At 44.9% G+C, this 15,503-nt stretch overlaps 2 protein-coding genes and 1 long non-coding RNA gene across 3 annotated transcripts in view; 1 reads left to right on the forward strand and 2 right to left on the reverse strand.

Annotated features, from left to right (window-relative positions):
* Positions 1-323: 323 nt before the first annotated feature.
* Positions 324-3,691, reverse strand: bhlha15 (basic helix-loop-helix family member a15). The gene has a single exon (XM_033040561.1). It carries the CDS (start codon positions 3,678-3,680, stop codon positions 2,976-2,978), a length of 705 nt encoding a protein of 234 aa, XP_032896452.1. The 5' UTR covers positions 3,681-3,691; the 3' UTR covers positions 324-2,975.
* A 1,749-nt stretch (positions 3,692-5,440) lies between these two features.
* On the forward strand, positions 5,441-8,493 carry LOC116985678. The gene is made up of 3 exons (XR_004415332.1): positions 5,441-5,494; positions 7,025-7,166; positions 8,464-8,493. It is a non-coding gene; the product is annotated as an uncharacterized LOC116985678 (long non-coding RNA).
* A 240-nt stretch (positions 8,494-8,733) lies between these two features.
* Positions 8,734-15,503, reverse strand: part of lmtk2 (lemur tyrosine kinase 2) — a 101,616-nt gene continuing 94,846 nt past the window's right edge. The window contains exon 14 of the mRNA XM_033040560.1: positions 8,734-12,835. Coding sequence (XP_032896451.1) covers positions 12,807-12,835 — 29 coding nt within the window. The 3' untranslated portion in view covers positions 8,734-12,806. The remainder of the gene's footprint in view (positions 12,836-15,503) is intronic.

Raw genomic sequence — 15,503 nt, forward strand, 5'->3', positions numbered from 1 at the left:
AATATTGCATTGCACTCCCAAATAAGACTGTCACTTCAATGTCTAATAAAATGCATGCAGGTTAAAAATATAAACTTAAATAATGTTATTTGGGGTTTTTTGCAAGGGGGGGGGGGGGGGGGCAGTCTTTAAAAAATAAATAATACATGTATCTGTACCTTAAAACAGGTCACTTAAAAAAAAATTCACATTACCCATTGCACACATAACAAACCAAATTGGTGGCAGGCACTTTATGCTCATGTGGCTGAATTTTGTTTATTTCCTGCGACAATCTTTGGATATACGAAACTCGGCAAAAGATCGTGGTTGTTTTCTGATAGTGCGTCAAACAAGGTGGCAATTTTCCTTTTGGCTTCTGTTTGTTGCAAAAATCGAACAAATGTAGTCTAAATAACTTGCACACTGATCCCTAATTAAAGGATAGATCACCAACTGTATTGCACAGTACCTGGGAGCTGGGGTTTATTTTACAGGCCAACCAATTATTAACAGAAGCAAATTACAAATGGCACAGTAACTTGCAATTACAGGCCAATCAGCAGGGAAGGGAGCTTGACAACACCTTTAAATAATGGAACTTTAAATGATCCAAACTAGCATAAGAAGCCAGTATCATTCCACTGTAAATGGGTTAACGCCCAGGCTACATAGCAGTCAAGAGATTAGCAACTATCATTAATGCTGATCGATAATCTATTGCAGACAGGGAGAGTTTATTAAATGTGACAAAGGCCAAAATAGTCAGAACCATCAATTAATGCTATCCCTCGGTCTGATCAGATATTTAACTGTTAAACTCTGTAGAGCACCAGAACTATTCTGATAGATTAAAAGGACAGGACTGGACTCCTGTCATCTGGACAAAATTTTCACAGCAAATTCACATTAATAAATCTGGTACAACTGGTATATTACAAAAGATCATAAAAGGAAGGTCGTGCTTCCTGGCAAATGCCAAATGATCCCGCTCCTGACTAAGACAGGAATGTGCAATCTGCACAAGCAACCTCCACCTGATTGCTTTTTAAAATTTGGTCCAGTGAGAATATCTCACATTGCATCCACCCACTGTGCTAAAGTGGGTAATATAAAAGCACAGTAAAACACAAATTGCTAGAGGAACTCAGTCATAAGGCAGCATCCGTGGAGGGAATGGACAGATGTTTCCAGTCAGGACCCTTCACAGATGCTGCCTAACCCATGAGTTCCTCCAGCTTTTTGGGTTTTGCTAAAAGCACAGAGGTGAAATGAAGCTAGAGGTGTAGGAGCAGCCCCTTTAATTAGCAATCTCCAACAACCTATTACCCTCCAGGTCATGGAGTTAGCAGCAGATGCCCTTTAAACATTTCTAATTATTACTTTTTGCAGTAATCTCTAAGGCCCTGTTTTGGTTTTGTGCTAATAGTTTTAACTTGCAATGGTACCTACTGCACTTCTTACACAATAAGAGCCCAGAAGGCAAGCTATCTCCCACATATTGCAACTGCAAAAAGTTCACGACAAAGTGAAACCTCTCATGTCTGTTAGCGACGCAAGGAACTGCAGATGCTGAAATATAGAAAAAAACAAAGTGGTGGAGTAACTCAGGGGGCCAGGCAGAATCTGGAGAGGGAATTAGATAGGTGGCATTTCAGACTGAACGGGCCTTCCCAAAACATCGCCTGTCCATTCCCTCCAGATACTCCTGACTTGTTGAGTTCCTCTAGTACTCTGCTTATTTCTCATGTCTGATATGTGGCTGATCAGTGTTTTCCCAGAGACAGGAACATCAGATATACCACAAGGGTGGGGGGGTGAAGAGATACGAAGCTTTAAATCCATACACAAGTAACCGCAGATAATGGAATCTTGAACATAACAGAGGAACTCTGGGTGCCAGGCAGCATATAAGGAGGGACTTTAGAAGGGTCCTGACCCTGAAACATTATCTGTCCATCCCTCCCCAGATGCTGCCTGACCCACTGAGTTCCACTAACACTGGGTTTGACACTGTGGGTTTCATCCTTATTAGGAACAGTGTTATTGTATGGGATAGTATTGCATCAGTAGCGGTTAGTTAAAGGCTGCAGCAATATGGTGGGTAACACAAGGAAAGTGAAGGCAACAATCAACAATGGAATAGAGCAGCGCAGCATAAGAACAGGCCCTTCAGCCCACAATATCTGTGTCAAATATGATGCCCAGACCAATTCAAATCTGCCTGTGCATAATCATTGTGCAATCATTGTAATGCTCATTTATAATTGACATCAATGACAATTGGCCTCCAATTGACTTTAAATGTGCGAACGTTATCTCCTATAGGCAGTAATTGGAATCTATCTACTGCTGTCCATTTTGCAGCCACTTTTATCAGCCAACTCATATCTTCGTGGGAGCTTGAGGCTCAGACCCGGTGCCAAATACATACTGTTTAAGAAGGAACTGCAGATGCTGGAAAATCGAAGGTAGACAAAAATGCTGGAGAAACTCAGCGGATGCGGCAACATCTATGGAGCGAAGGAGATGATCCATAGATGCTGCCGCACCCGCGAAATACATACTGTAATTTTAACTTAAATACAAGGGTTCTGGAGGAACTCGGCGGGCCAGGCAGCATCTGCGGTGGGGAAAAGAGGCGGTGTTTCGGAGTGGGATCCTTCTTCAGACCAGGGTGATTGACAAACTATGACACTTCCCCACCTATCCACATGAAACACTGCAATAGTAGTAATAAAACACATGGAGACATCTCCATCCACTCGGCGGGTCCACGGCCCGTCTCTTCAATGTACATGGGGCCTTCCTAAGGTGGAGATCCGGATGAAGCCGCCTGGAACTCCCTCACCGCCGCAGCCCCCTCCCCCGGGGCTGGAGTAACGTCGAGCCCGGGCCAGGAGCTTCCATTCCCAGCGCTTCCACGGGGAGACCCGCGGGCTGTGGAGAGGAGGCGGCCAGCGGCGGTGTGAAGCCCACCTTTATCCAGAGGGACCTCAGTGGAGCTGGTAGCAGCGTCGGGGCGGGCTGCTGCCGTCGGCTGAATTAATGTCGTCGTCGTCCTCGTCCTCCATCGCGGCTCGAGCCGCCCGCCCAGTGCGTGTGGGAGGCGCCCGCTGCTCCCCCTGGCGGCCGGGAGGAGGACTCTTCAGGGGCGGCCGCTGCTCCCCCTGGCGGCCGGGAGGTCGCGACGACGCAGATGGCAGCTCCACCTGGCGGACGGGAGGAGGAGGAGGAGTCAATCGGCGCTCAGTCTGGCGGGCGGGAGGAGGAGGAGGACGTTGCGCCCCCTGGCGGCCGGGAGGCGGCGGACGTTGCGCCCCCTGGCGGCCGGGAGGAGGCGGGTGTTCCTTGGTCATGCCCAAGATGGTTGAGGTGAGCGACTCGATGTAGTTCTTGGCCAGAGTGAGGGTCTCGATCTTGGACAGTTTGCGATCGGCCTCGACGTGCGGCACCGCCTCGCGCAGCGCCTGGAATGCGCGGTTCAGGCTGTGCATCCGCTGCCGCTCGCGCTCGTTGCTCTCGATGCGGCGCAGGTTGCGCTCGCGGGCGCTGGGTGCGCGCCGCCGGCCGCGGGAACGCGCGCTCCCGCTCCCGCTCCCGCCGCCTCCTCCCGCGCCCCCGGGCACGCGCAGGGCACGGGACAGCGCCGAGCGGCTCCGCCTCCGGCAGGTGCAGGCCGCCGTCAGGTGCAGCTCCATGGCCGAGCAGCGGGCGGCCAAGGGCGGCTGCGACTTCATCCTCTCGGCCCTCGCTGCTCCGCACCGCTCCTTCGCCCCCGTTGCATCGCCCGTGAGCCGCTGGTCAATTGTAGCCAAAGCGTGGGAACCGACTGCAAAATAAACACCAAACAATTGCAATTTGTCAAATACAAACTCTTGGACACGACGCATTTACCCCCCAAATGCAAACTCTTGAGCATGGTGCATTTCCCACAAAGGTAAACTTTTGGACGAGGTTCATTTCCCGCTAATGTTAATGTTTGGACGAGGTTCATTTTCCTCCAAATGCTAACTATTTGACACGATGCATTTCCTCCCAAATGCAAAATCTTGGACGAGGTGCATTTTCCGAAAATATAAACCCTTGGACGAACGAGTGCATTTCGCCCCCAACTGCAAGTGCAGTTTCCCCTAATGAAACCCCGTAGACACATTACGTTCCTCCCCCCCCCCCCGACCAAATTTGGTTATTGTCCATATTCAGCGAACATTTGGACGAGGTTCATTTTCCGCTGATGTAAATCCTTGGACCAGGTACACACCCCCCCCCAAATGCAAACTTAACTGTGGTGCATTTTTTCCAAAAAGAAAATCCCTAAAACTTGGTGCATTTTCCCCAAATGAAAACTTGGGACTGTGTGAGGCATTTCAAGGATAGGGAGCAATTATACACATTTTCGGGAACTTCATATTATTTGCAGCATCGCTGATAATTATAGTAATATTTTATCCCGTTGCCTTTCATTATCTCTCACTGTTCCCGAACTTTAAGGTAATTAACGGCGTTTACTCGAGATGCCTGCCTGCTCTTTTCGTTCACTTGTTCAAAAACGATTCCATTATCGCACTTTTTTTTGAAACTTCAACAGTTTTAAGCAGAGACCAAACCAGACTTTCAAACGGCTTCACGAGCAAGTATAGAAACTGATTAATAATCGCCAGCATCGGGATCTAAGATCACTTTCAGCGGAGAGTCAATCTTTGGGGGATTGTTGTCACTTACCTGGAGCAGGGATGGAGAGTGGAGGTGAGGGGTATCCAGCGTGTGAGTGCACTGGCATCAGGAGTACCTTCTGCAGGCTCCGTTTTGTACACGTATCCCTTTAACCTCTTCCAATGGGAGAGCCGAGGGGCGGATTCACGGCTCCGCAAACAGGATCTCAGTTCCTCCTGCACCCTGGTTCGAGGCCGGTTCTCCCGCTCTCACCCGCTGCCGGGCTGCCTGAGCAGTTTAAATGGAGAGCAAGGAACTGCAGATGCTGGAACCATGAGCAAAACGCTAAGTGCTGGAGGAACTCAGCGGGCCAGGTAGCATCTGTTGAGGGAATGGAAAGGCGACGTTTTGGGTCGGGACCGTTCTTCAGGCTGTCTTAGTCGTCTGTCCATTCCTTCCACAGATGTTGCCTGACCTGCTGAGTTCCTCCAGCATCTCGTTTAGTATAGAACAGTACAGCACAAGAAACAGCCAGTTTAGAGATTCAGCATGGAAACCTACCCTTTGGCCCACTGAGTCTTGCCGACCATCGGTCACCTGGTTACACTGGTTCTATGTGTCCCACATTGTCATCCATTCCCTACACAATAGGGGCAATTGTATTTTACAGAGACCAATTAACCTACAACCCCACGTTCTTTGGATGTGAGAGGAAACCAGAGCACCCAGAGGAAACCCACGAGGTCACAGGGAAATCTGGGTTTGATCCTGACCTCTGGTGCTGTCTGTGTGGAGTTTTCAAACTCCACACTGACAGCACCAGAGGTCAGGAATGGATCTGGATCACTGGCTTTGTAAGGTAACAGCTCTACCAGCTATGCTGCCCTGCTTTGCTCAAGTTTCCAGCCTCTGCCGTTCTTGTGCCTCCAGTTTAATTTGCAGCTTCCCTCTGTCCCTTTCTGAATTATCCATTTTGCCGGAGCAGCAGAGGTCACGGCCTCGAAGGGGTCGAGGTACCAGCCAGTCAGTGTGAGAAGTTGTGGACCTGTACGATGAAATCTCTTCTCATAGGACCTTTCTTGTATCCACCCTCACCCTCCAACATTTCCACAAAATCCACTTGGTTATCCATTTAGTCTGGAGATTGTACCAGACAAATTACTGCAATGCATTTATTAAAGACAATTATAAATTTATAGATGTCTATGAGGAAGACTCATTGTGCCGGTCCTCAGCCCTTGCTACAGTACCCTCCATAATGCTTGGGACAAAGACCCACCATTTATTTATTTGCCTCTGTATTCCACGATTTGAGATTTGTAATTTAAAAAAAATCACATGTGGTTAAAGTGCACATTATCAAATTTTAATAAAGGCCACTTTTATACATTTTGGTTTCACCACATAGAAATTACAGCAGTGTTTACACATAGTCCCCCCATTTCAAGGCACCATAATGTTTGGGACACATGGCTTCACAGGCGTTCGTAATTGCTCAGGTGTGTTTAATTGCCTCCTTAATGCAGGTATAAGAGAGCTCTCAGCACCTAGTCCCAAACATTCTGGAGGGCACTGTATACTTGTTGATTGCTTTGCACTGCCTCTGGAGCTGAAGACCTTGGCTGTCTCCAGTCCTGATGCTGGCATCATGACTGGCAGGCAGCTGAGATGGGGTCGGGTGCTCACCAACACCAAGCTGATGTGCAAACTGGAGGAGCAGCACCTCACGTTCTGCTTGAGTAGCTTGCAACCGAACGCTATGAACATTGAATTCTGCAATTTCAGGAAACTAACCGACTGACAACAACCCCCTCCCCCCACCCCCCCCCCACCTCATTCACTGTGCCCCACCTGGATTTGCACCCATTTCTCCCCTTCTCCCTCATTCCTTTCACAATTCACACCCTTTGTAAGTCATCGGAGCAGAATTAGGCCATTTGGCTCATCGAAGCTTCTGTCATTGGCTGATCTATTTTTCCCTCTGAACCTAATTTTTCTGCCTTCTCCACGTAACCTCTTCCATCCATATCTCATACTTCATGTGTCTCACTCTGCTATCCCCTCAAGCATTTGATATCTCCACCCTGGGAGAAAAAGGTTGTGATCCTCTATCCTATCCATGCCATTCATAATTTTATATTCTTTAATCAGGTCTCCCCTGAATCTCCCACTCTCGAGAAAACAATCCAGGTTTGTACAACCACGCATTGCAACTAATGCCCTCCAATCCTGTTGATTTGGGAGATGGTGTGTTCATGCCTCATACTGGGCTTGTGTGCAGCCACTCTGAGACCAGGATCTCTAATGGTGAGTGGGAGACTGTGTTCTTTCCCCTGCCCCCAAGGTTTTGAAAAGTTTGAATATGTTCCTCTGTCTCTTGCTTACGCAGACGATCGCTTATCGTGACAGGGCTCAGAAGAAGAGCATCTGCTTTGAGTGTCGCTCATCAGGTATGCAAATGACAAGGGCTTTCCAATGGAGCAAAATTATTCACGTTCTTTTTGAACAGTACCTGAACAAGCAAATATATGGTAACAGTCGCTGTCATCTTACTTACCAGTTTAATTATTGATGAGACTAGTTTGCAAGTCAATTTAGGATTAAGGTATTGCCCATGCAAGTTTTAATACTTAGAAAACCAGTTTCAGAATACAAGTATGTTTTGAATAACCACATAGCTATTATCAAAGACAGATAAGAAGAAAAACTTGGCAGCTGTATTCTTTGCATTACAAATGAAACCACTGTTTGTCTTGTTTGTACTGCCCATTTAGATGGTCATCAAAAACAGTCTTATAATAGAAATGAAGGCAGAGTTAAGGGCCTGTCCCACTTTGCGTGGTGACGCCCGTAGTTGTACGACATACACGATGACGTTTGCTGTCCTGCGGGTGATGCTCGGTTAGGGTTAGGGCTTCCTCCCGCACTCCAAAGGCGCACAGGTTTGTAGGTTGATAGGCTTGGTATAAGTATAAATTGTCCCTTGCGTGTGGGGGATAGTGTTATGTGCGGGGATCGCTGGTTGGTGCGGACCAGGTGGGCTGAACGGCACTTTATCTCAAAACTAAATGTAACACAGCGGCCCCAGGGGTTGGACTCGAACCCCCAATGTTTTGCCTGCTCCTCATGGGAACTAAACTGTTGGCCACGAGTTGTCCCAGAGGGCAGATCTCTCTTCCAATGGTCTCTCCAAACCCCCAGAGGCAGCGGGCTTTTCAACTGGGTACAGGCAATGTTGTCAATGTACCAGTGCCATCCACCTGCTCCGGCCACCGAGTCCAAATACCCACCACACAGTTTGAAGCAAGGCGAGGTGGTGGGGCTATTGTTCCCAAAGTCTGCATTTATCCCATAGTCAATGTTACTAAAACAGATGATGTGGCCTTTGTGCAGTACTATTAGTGGGATCTAGCTGTTACAGGCTGGGTCCACAAATGGGGAGTGTTGTGGAAATGGAGGGGGGTGGTTGGATAATGGGAGAAGGGAGGGAGAGAGGGAGAAGGGGTTGTGAGGGGAGTGGAGTGAGTGGAGCGAGGAGAAGGGAGGAAGAGAGGGGAGAGGAGAAGGGTGGGGGGGGGGAGGAGTGGAGAAGGAGGGATGGGGCAGGCGGGGGGGAAGAGGGGGGTGGAGGGGAGTTTAGTCTACACTCACTGAATCCATCCCTGTGAAAAGTTAGTGACAGTGATTGGATCTGGAAGTGGACCAATACATCTGTAAATAAAACTGAATGACTCAGACATCTTTTCATTTGCACAATTGATTTTTAATATATTAATTTTAATATATTCATGTTTAAAATCCATGCATTGAAGGAAGAATATTTTACAGCCCATCTGTGGTCCCTAACCCGCGGGACAGCATAGGTGACAGTGTGACAGGGCGCACGACATGATGAGACTGCCAGATGTCGCCCCTGGATTTTGAACATTGCAAAATCCAGGGGCGACAGAGACACCACGCGTCACTACATGCGTCACCACTCATCACGACGCGACCACCTCTTTTCAGGCTGTCGCCGAAAATGTCGCCCAAGTGGGACAGGCCCTTTAAAAGCTCAACCATAACAAAGAGAAAGGAAGTCAGAAATACACAACCATGTAAATTAATTCATTTGACTTTATTCTGAATATTAAATATCCATAGTGCATTTAAATTACAAACAATTTATCGAATTACACTATGCATGGAAATCAAAGTAAAAATATTACATATCAAAATGTACATATTTCATGAACAGTGACCTGATTTTCTTTATTAACTGTGATATGTAATCAGTAATTTCATATATCTTTTTTATTAAATTACAAAAGAAAACCTTGTGCCTATGACTTTGTTACATCATCTCCCATTTACAGACAAAATTAAACATTTATATACATCCAGTACCATCAAACATTAAGTTACACTTCAACTGTGCAAGATAAAGCAATGCATTGCACAAAATGATCTGATATTTCCATCAACAATTTAGTTCTATTCAAAATAAGGTAGAATAGGCTACAGGGAACAAAAATACTATACACAACTTTAGGTTTAAGGAGGGATTACAGGTGGGGAGGAGGAAGTCTTCAATATTTACAAGTTATCTTCAAGAATGAACCCTAAGAAAAAATATTTTGCGAGGAACATGCTGTTTTCGATCATTGAAACACATTCCAAAGGTTTACATTTACAGGACTGGCCAAAACGTTTCATCGATTAAAAAGTCTCAGATATGTGCAGTGCTATGGCAACACCTTCTGCACACCAAGGCTGATTATTTGCACTTTGCTTTATAATATGATAGCGATTATGCAGGCTATCTTCAGCATTGAACTCTGAAAACATTCGGTGCAGCTGGAGTTAGGAACTAAGTATACAGTTATAAACAAAATCGCCCAACAGCTGTACAGTTCTGGACAAGCCTGACAAGGTAACGGGGACATGGAAGCAACGCTAACTTTCACGGTGTGCTGGGCGGGATATAGAGACTGCTTATGGCGGGGGAAAATGCTCAAGCACATCCACCTGCCGGAGTTTGGCCGACCGGTTTGTTCGTTATCTCCTTTGAGCAGAGAAGGCGACGTTCAAAGTGTTATACCATTCTTTCTTGAAAATTACTTTTTGCCATTTCCATAAACATCTGTCAAGTAATCGGCCAACAGGCCAATTGACTAGCACTGGGAAAATACGGCAACCAAGAGGGAAAATGAGGTGTAGGAAGGAACTACAGATGCTGGTTTTCACCAAAGATAGACACAAAAAGCTGGAGGATCTCAACTCAGAACCGCCGAGTTACTTCAGCTTTGTGTGTCTAAGAGAGAACATGAGTTTGCATTAGAATACAGAATGAAGAGCATCATCCACCTAAACACTATCTTCCTACAGCAAACATGAAACTGGCCCCGCCCCCACACCAGAGTCAATTGAATATAATTTGATTTTGCATTGCTTATCATTGTCACCTTTCCATACACTTTTTCCACCTTTGGGTGTACAGCCTGGCTTTGCAAATAAAAATATCCAATAATTGCAAAATATATTTTGTGCACGTCTCTGAAGGAGCACTCGTCTTTGTATTTGCCTGTTGATAACGCTTGCAACAGTTTTGAGCTGCTTTTATTAATGGCAGCTCACAACTACCAACAATCATTAAAGGAATTGTGTGCAAGGTTAAAATATTGCACAGCTAGCAATACCAGCAAAGACTGCACGTTTTAGGTTAGAATTTGGCTGGTAACCTCAAGTGTAGTGGAGTATTCTTTCGCAACAGAGGAGGTACAGGTTGTGTAATGGGAGTTGGTGAGAGGCAGTTCCCAGTCAGTATTGATACCATGCTTTCTATCTTTCCACCATTTCTGATCGACTTGTTAGGACTCACCTGCAGTCCCAATACAAAGTGTTTGAGCTCATCTAATCAGCCATTCAGCAAACCACAAGGTCACCACAAGGCTAGATCCTGTTCTGGAGCCACATGCAAATACAGAATCAACAGACTGTATTTTGTTGTTCGTCTGCGATCTTTTAAATATGTCAAGCACAACATTCGAGTAATCATTCATAGATTGTAAATGTTATTTCCTTGAATTAATGCATGAGAACGGGATGATTTGCAGCAGGGAAGTATATTTTGGACAGAGAACTGGTGTTCTATTATGACAGGTGGTTTGTGCATTGTGGAGGCACTAATTAATTCCAGTTACAATCAGTACCTAACCTAACAACTAGGGGAATTTTTAACCTGGTGCAAATTTTCAGATGGAGCAATCCAAATAAGTGCAAAGGAGCTGGCAGGATCACTAGTCAAGGGAGCAGTGAATGCATTCCCCTGAATGAAGCATCACCACAGCAACCATGCCAGAGCCCGCTGCTGCAGGGCAGTGCTCCTATGCCCAGTTTTCAAGGTTTATTTTAAAGGTTCATTTAGCCATTAATAAAACATTCCATGTGCAAAATGTAATGTTTCCCAAACCAGTTACTATTTATGTACTTTAAAACACTGAACTAAACAGCTGAGGACTATTTCTGGTATTATCCTATACAATAATCTGTTAGTACAAGCAGCCTTGGACCTAGACTATCTGTCAGGGGCTCACAATTGCTAAGGAGTAACTCCCAGCGCAACATGGACACCGAGTTACAGGATCGGCGGTGACGGATTCGACCATAAGAGTTGCTTCCAATGCTTTTTACCTATGCCAATGTGGATAAAGTACCAGCAAATCTTGCTGGCCCCCGGGTATTGATGAGCACATCTCCACATTTAGTAATAAAAACAAGCAGCTGAAGAAAAACTGAAATGAAACATGCTTTATAACTGAAGATCTCAATATATCTGAATGGTAGCTGGGATTCATTCCTTTGAATAGTCACCCAACGCTACACTTGGGAAGTCAAATCTTTTCCTCTCTTCTCTGCAATGTTTGCTCCTAGAAGGTCACTGTTCGATTGGTGAGACAATCCTGATTCTGCACAACAACCTTAAGTCACTTGACACTTATACATCACTGTTCAGACAATAACTTTCGATTTCTGAATTCCAATATTAGTGTGTTGTGGATACGTCCTAGAGACAGAGCAGTACCATCTGCTGAGAGCCACAGGCAAGTCGAGAAGTGACCACTTCAGGACTCTGGGCTACAACGTGGGTCCAAGTAATCATTTGTTTTATAAAGTGCCTGAAAACACAACTCACACTGGCCTCAATAACCTTATGGAATATATGTCCCACAATAGTCAGTGAAGTTATATCTGAACTTTTACATTTTTATTTAAATTTTTTTAAGGGTTTACAAAACAATTGGTAAATACCTGTCACATGTGTGGGGGTATGAGTAGTGTTGAAAGTATGAATAGTTCAGCTGCATCACTGGCTTTATCCAGTGGTTGGCAGGCTAGTTTAAACACTTTGCAATCTATAATTGCTGTGCATATATCTTGTGGCCCAATCTGAAAAGAGGTATTCTTAAAGAGACACTGTTCGGAACCCAATTGAATTATCAAAACAATTTTTGGTCATTGCATTTATATTCCTACTGGAAACCAGGACTGCCATATTGGATAGGAAATTTGCCTTTGTGGTGACAGGCAGCTCAACTACAAAACCGGAGAAACATAAAATCATCAGATGCATTTTACAGAATGCACATTCGGAAATAAAACATCTTTTCAAACCTCATTGCACCTTAGATGTATATCATGAAATCGATCATCCCTTTCTCTGGAACAAAAAGCAAGCGTTTACAGGTTGAATACAACACTTTATAGAGAAAACTGCAGGTAAAACCGCTTTTCAATTCTTCATTACAGTACTTTAACTGGGACAAAAAAAAAAATTAGTGGACAGTTAATAATCCTATGTCTGCCAAAGTGAAACCATCCATAAAGTTACAAGGAATTCAACAGGTGATTTCCAAGAGTTGTATCCATGGCTTGTTCAAGGTCTTAACACAGACCTCCACTGATGTGACACTGAATACTGAACACTGTCCAGCCAGAACAAACTTTTAGTAGAACATGGATACAAATACAACCATTTTATCCCTTTTTGTGCACAGACACATTTCAATTTTGTGGAAAGCATTTGGTTGATTTATCCATCTTACTGTAAATCTGAGCTGGCTTGGTCTGTCAGACGTTCAGATACAGTGGAGGAAAAAAAAAATCAAAGCACCTTCCTTCGCAGTTGTCATTCAGTCCTTTTCACCATCTTCGCTGCTTCCTAGAAACAGAGAGAGAAAAAACACTTAAAATTACAACAGCACAAAGCTTCACTGATAGGCAAGTGGGCGTTAATTATTCTCACTACTTTGAAAGTTTGCTATCAAACATTGCATACAATCTGCAAGCTTTAGGAAGATCAAGCAATTCCTTTCTTTCACCAGTGCTGCCTCACAGTGCCAAAGACCCAGGTTCAAATCTGACTTTGGGGGCTGCCTGTGTGGAGTTTACAAGATCCCCCTGTGACCACATGGGTTTCCTCCGGGTGCTCTGGTTACCTTCCAACATCCCAAGGACATGCGGGTTTGCAGGCTAATTGGCCCTCGTAAATTGGCCCCAATGTGTAGGGAGTAGATGAGAAAGTGCGATAACATAGTGTGAATAGATGACCGATGGTCAATGTGGACTCAGTGGGTCGATGGACCTGGTTCCGTGCTGTATCTCCACAACTAAAAACTAAAACAAGAGTGAGCCTCTTTCAATAGTACTTCATCGACCACAAAGAACTTTGTTGTATGCCGCATTAATGTTATTCTTTTCCCTCGTGTTAATCACCATCCCAGGAGAATATATGTGCCTTTTAAACCATTACTTGATGGACTAAACCACTGCTTCAGATTATTTAATCTTCCCAATCGCTAATCTCCACATTTCTAGCATTACCGATCTAGATGTTCTAAATATGCCTCTCAGCAAAGTTTCCTGAGCTTTATGACTCGGAGGAGTACATCAGGGAAGGGAAAAACTGCGGTAAAGCACTTAAGTCCTTCAACGTCAGTGAAAAACATGCATTGAAATGAGCAAAGATGTAAGGTAGCTAATGTAACATGGCATCAAGCTTGCTGTCTCCAAGGGAATTAATGAAAATTGCAGTGTCGAGTCTTATAAAGTTTAGGGTTTTACACACCACCCCATCAGATCTCAGCAGTAGGTGAAAAGATCAACACAAATCAGATTTATTAGCAAGTAAATAGGGAAAATAGTCCTAAATGTTGTAATAACTAAACTGTGCAAATTTATTTATTATTGTCACGTATACTAACGTACAGCATTTTTGTCGACTGCTATCCACTCAACAAAAAACCTATACATGACGTACGCGGTGGCGCAGCAGTCGAGCTGCTGTCTAACAGCACCAGACACCCGGGTTCGAACCTGACTACAGGTGCTGTCTGTACGGAGTTTGTACGTTCTCCCTGTGACCGGTGTGGGTTTTCTCCGGGTGCTCCGGTTTCATCCCACACTCCAAAGACATACAGGTTTGTAGGTTAATTGGCTTTAGTAAATTGTCCTGAGTGGATAGTGCTAGTGTGCGGGGATCGCTGCTTGGTGCGGATTCGGTGGGCCTGTTTCCACACTGGTTTTGATGTTACTGGCAGAATTGGATGTTATGAAAATCCACAAAAGTTGACGCACGCTCTGCCTTTTTGTTAAAAAAAGTGGGTAAATAGCCCTAGTTTGCCTTTGATAATGAAATTTAAATTGACAAGGAGATTCTGAGGCGGGTGTTTGGTGGCTCTGTTCCTACTGCACAGCTGCTACGCTCACACCCGTGCATGTGTTCCGTTCGCATTGGTTCCAATGTCACATTGTCTTGATAAGCAGAACTAGGTGTTAGCTGTACAGCTACAAATTTAGCCTTCTGAATGTCCAATGTACACACCTGTGTTCGCCTCAATAGAAAGTCACCTTTGTGAGAATCGCAAAGCACAGGAGGCCCTTCTCGTCTGCCAGACCTGCCCCAGCTCTTTCCCATATGCTACTTCAAATGTTTAATCAATTGCCTTGTGAACGTTATCTTGCCATTGCTCTTGCAATCAAAAGCTTACCGCAGAAAGGGTCATGTTCCCCGGTTATTTTTTTGCCAGTTATCCTAAAGAAATGCCCTTTGCATACCGACCTGTGTTCACCAAAATCTTTTTCTCCCAGTTAACAAGGAACTGCAGATGATGGTTTCCAAACAAAATGACATAAAATGTTGGGAGTAAATCAGTGGGTCAGGTAGCATCTCTGGAGAACATGGATGGGTGATGTTTCACATTGGGACCCTTCTTCAGACAAAGCCAGGCGTTGTCCTAACCCTCCTCTCTTCCAGCTCTCTTCCCTCCCCCACCACAATCCTACTGAAGAAAGGTCCCAACTTGAAACATTACCTATACATGTTTTCCAGAGATGCTGCCTGACCCACTGAGTTACTCCAGCAAATTGTGTTTTTTTTTTTTTTTACAGCTTCTCTGATCTCTTCAACCCTGCTACAAACACGCTATATAGGTTTTAAAATACCTGCAATTTATTACTACAGGAAATAATACATTTGCTTTTATTATCATCTTGCATATCCATGTTTTTAGGTTTGTCAATGCATTTTAGGAATAATTTAGTCGACAACAGGCTGCACTTTAAAAATGCACTGCCATATATCATCATCTCCCAGTGATATATATTGGCCAGGACCCCGTGGAAAATTATTTTCAGAAATAATGCCACTGGATCTCTCATCCAGCTGAGCATCAGATGAGCCTCCAGTTTAATGACACCTCAATAAAGCACTGAAGCACCAGTCTACACTCCTTCATTAAAGTCTCTGCAGCATGGCGTGATCCCACACGCATCTGTCCCATGAAGAAAAGGTGGCATTAAAGAACATTTAATAGGGCGGCACGGTGGCG

This window comes from Amblyraja radiata, chromosome 22 (assembly GCF_010909765.2).
Source record: "Amblyraja radiata isolate CabotCenter1 chromosome 22, sAmbRad1.1.pri, whole genome shotgun sequence".
Classification (NCBI taxonomy): Eukaryota; Metazoa; Chordata; class Chondrichthyes; order Rajiformes; family Rajidae; genus Amblyraja; species Amblyraja radiata.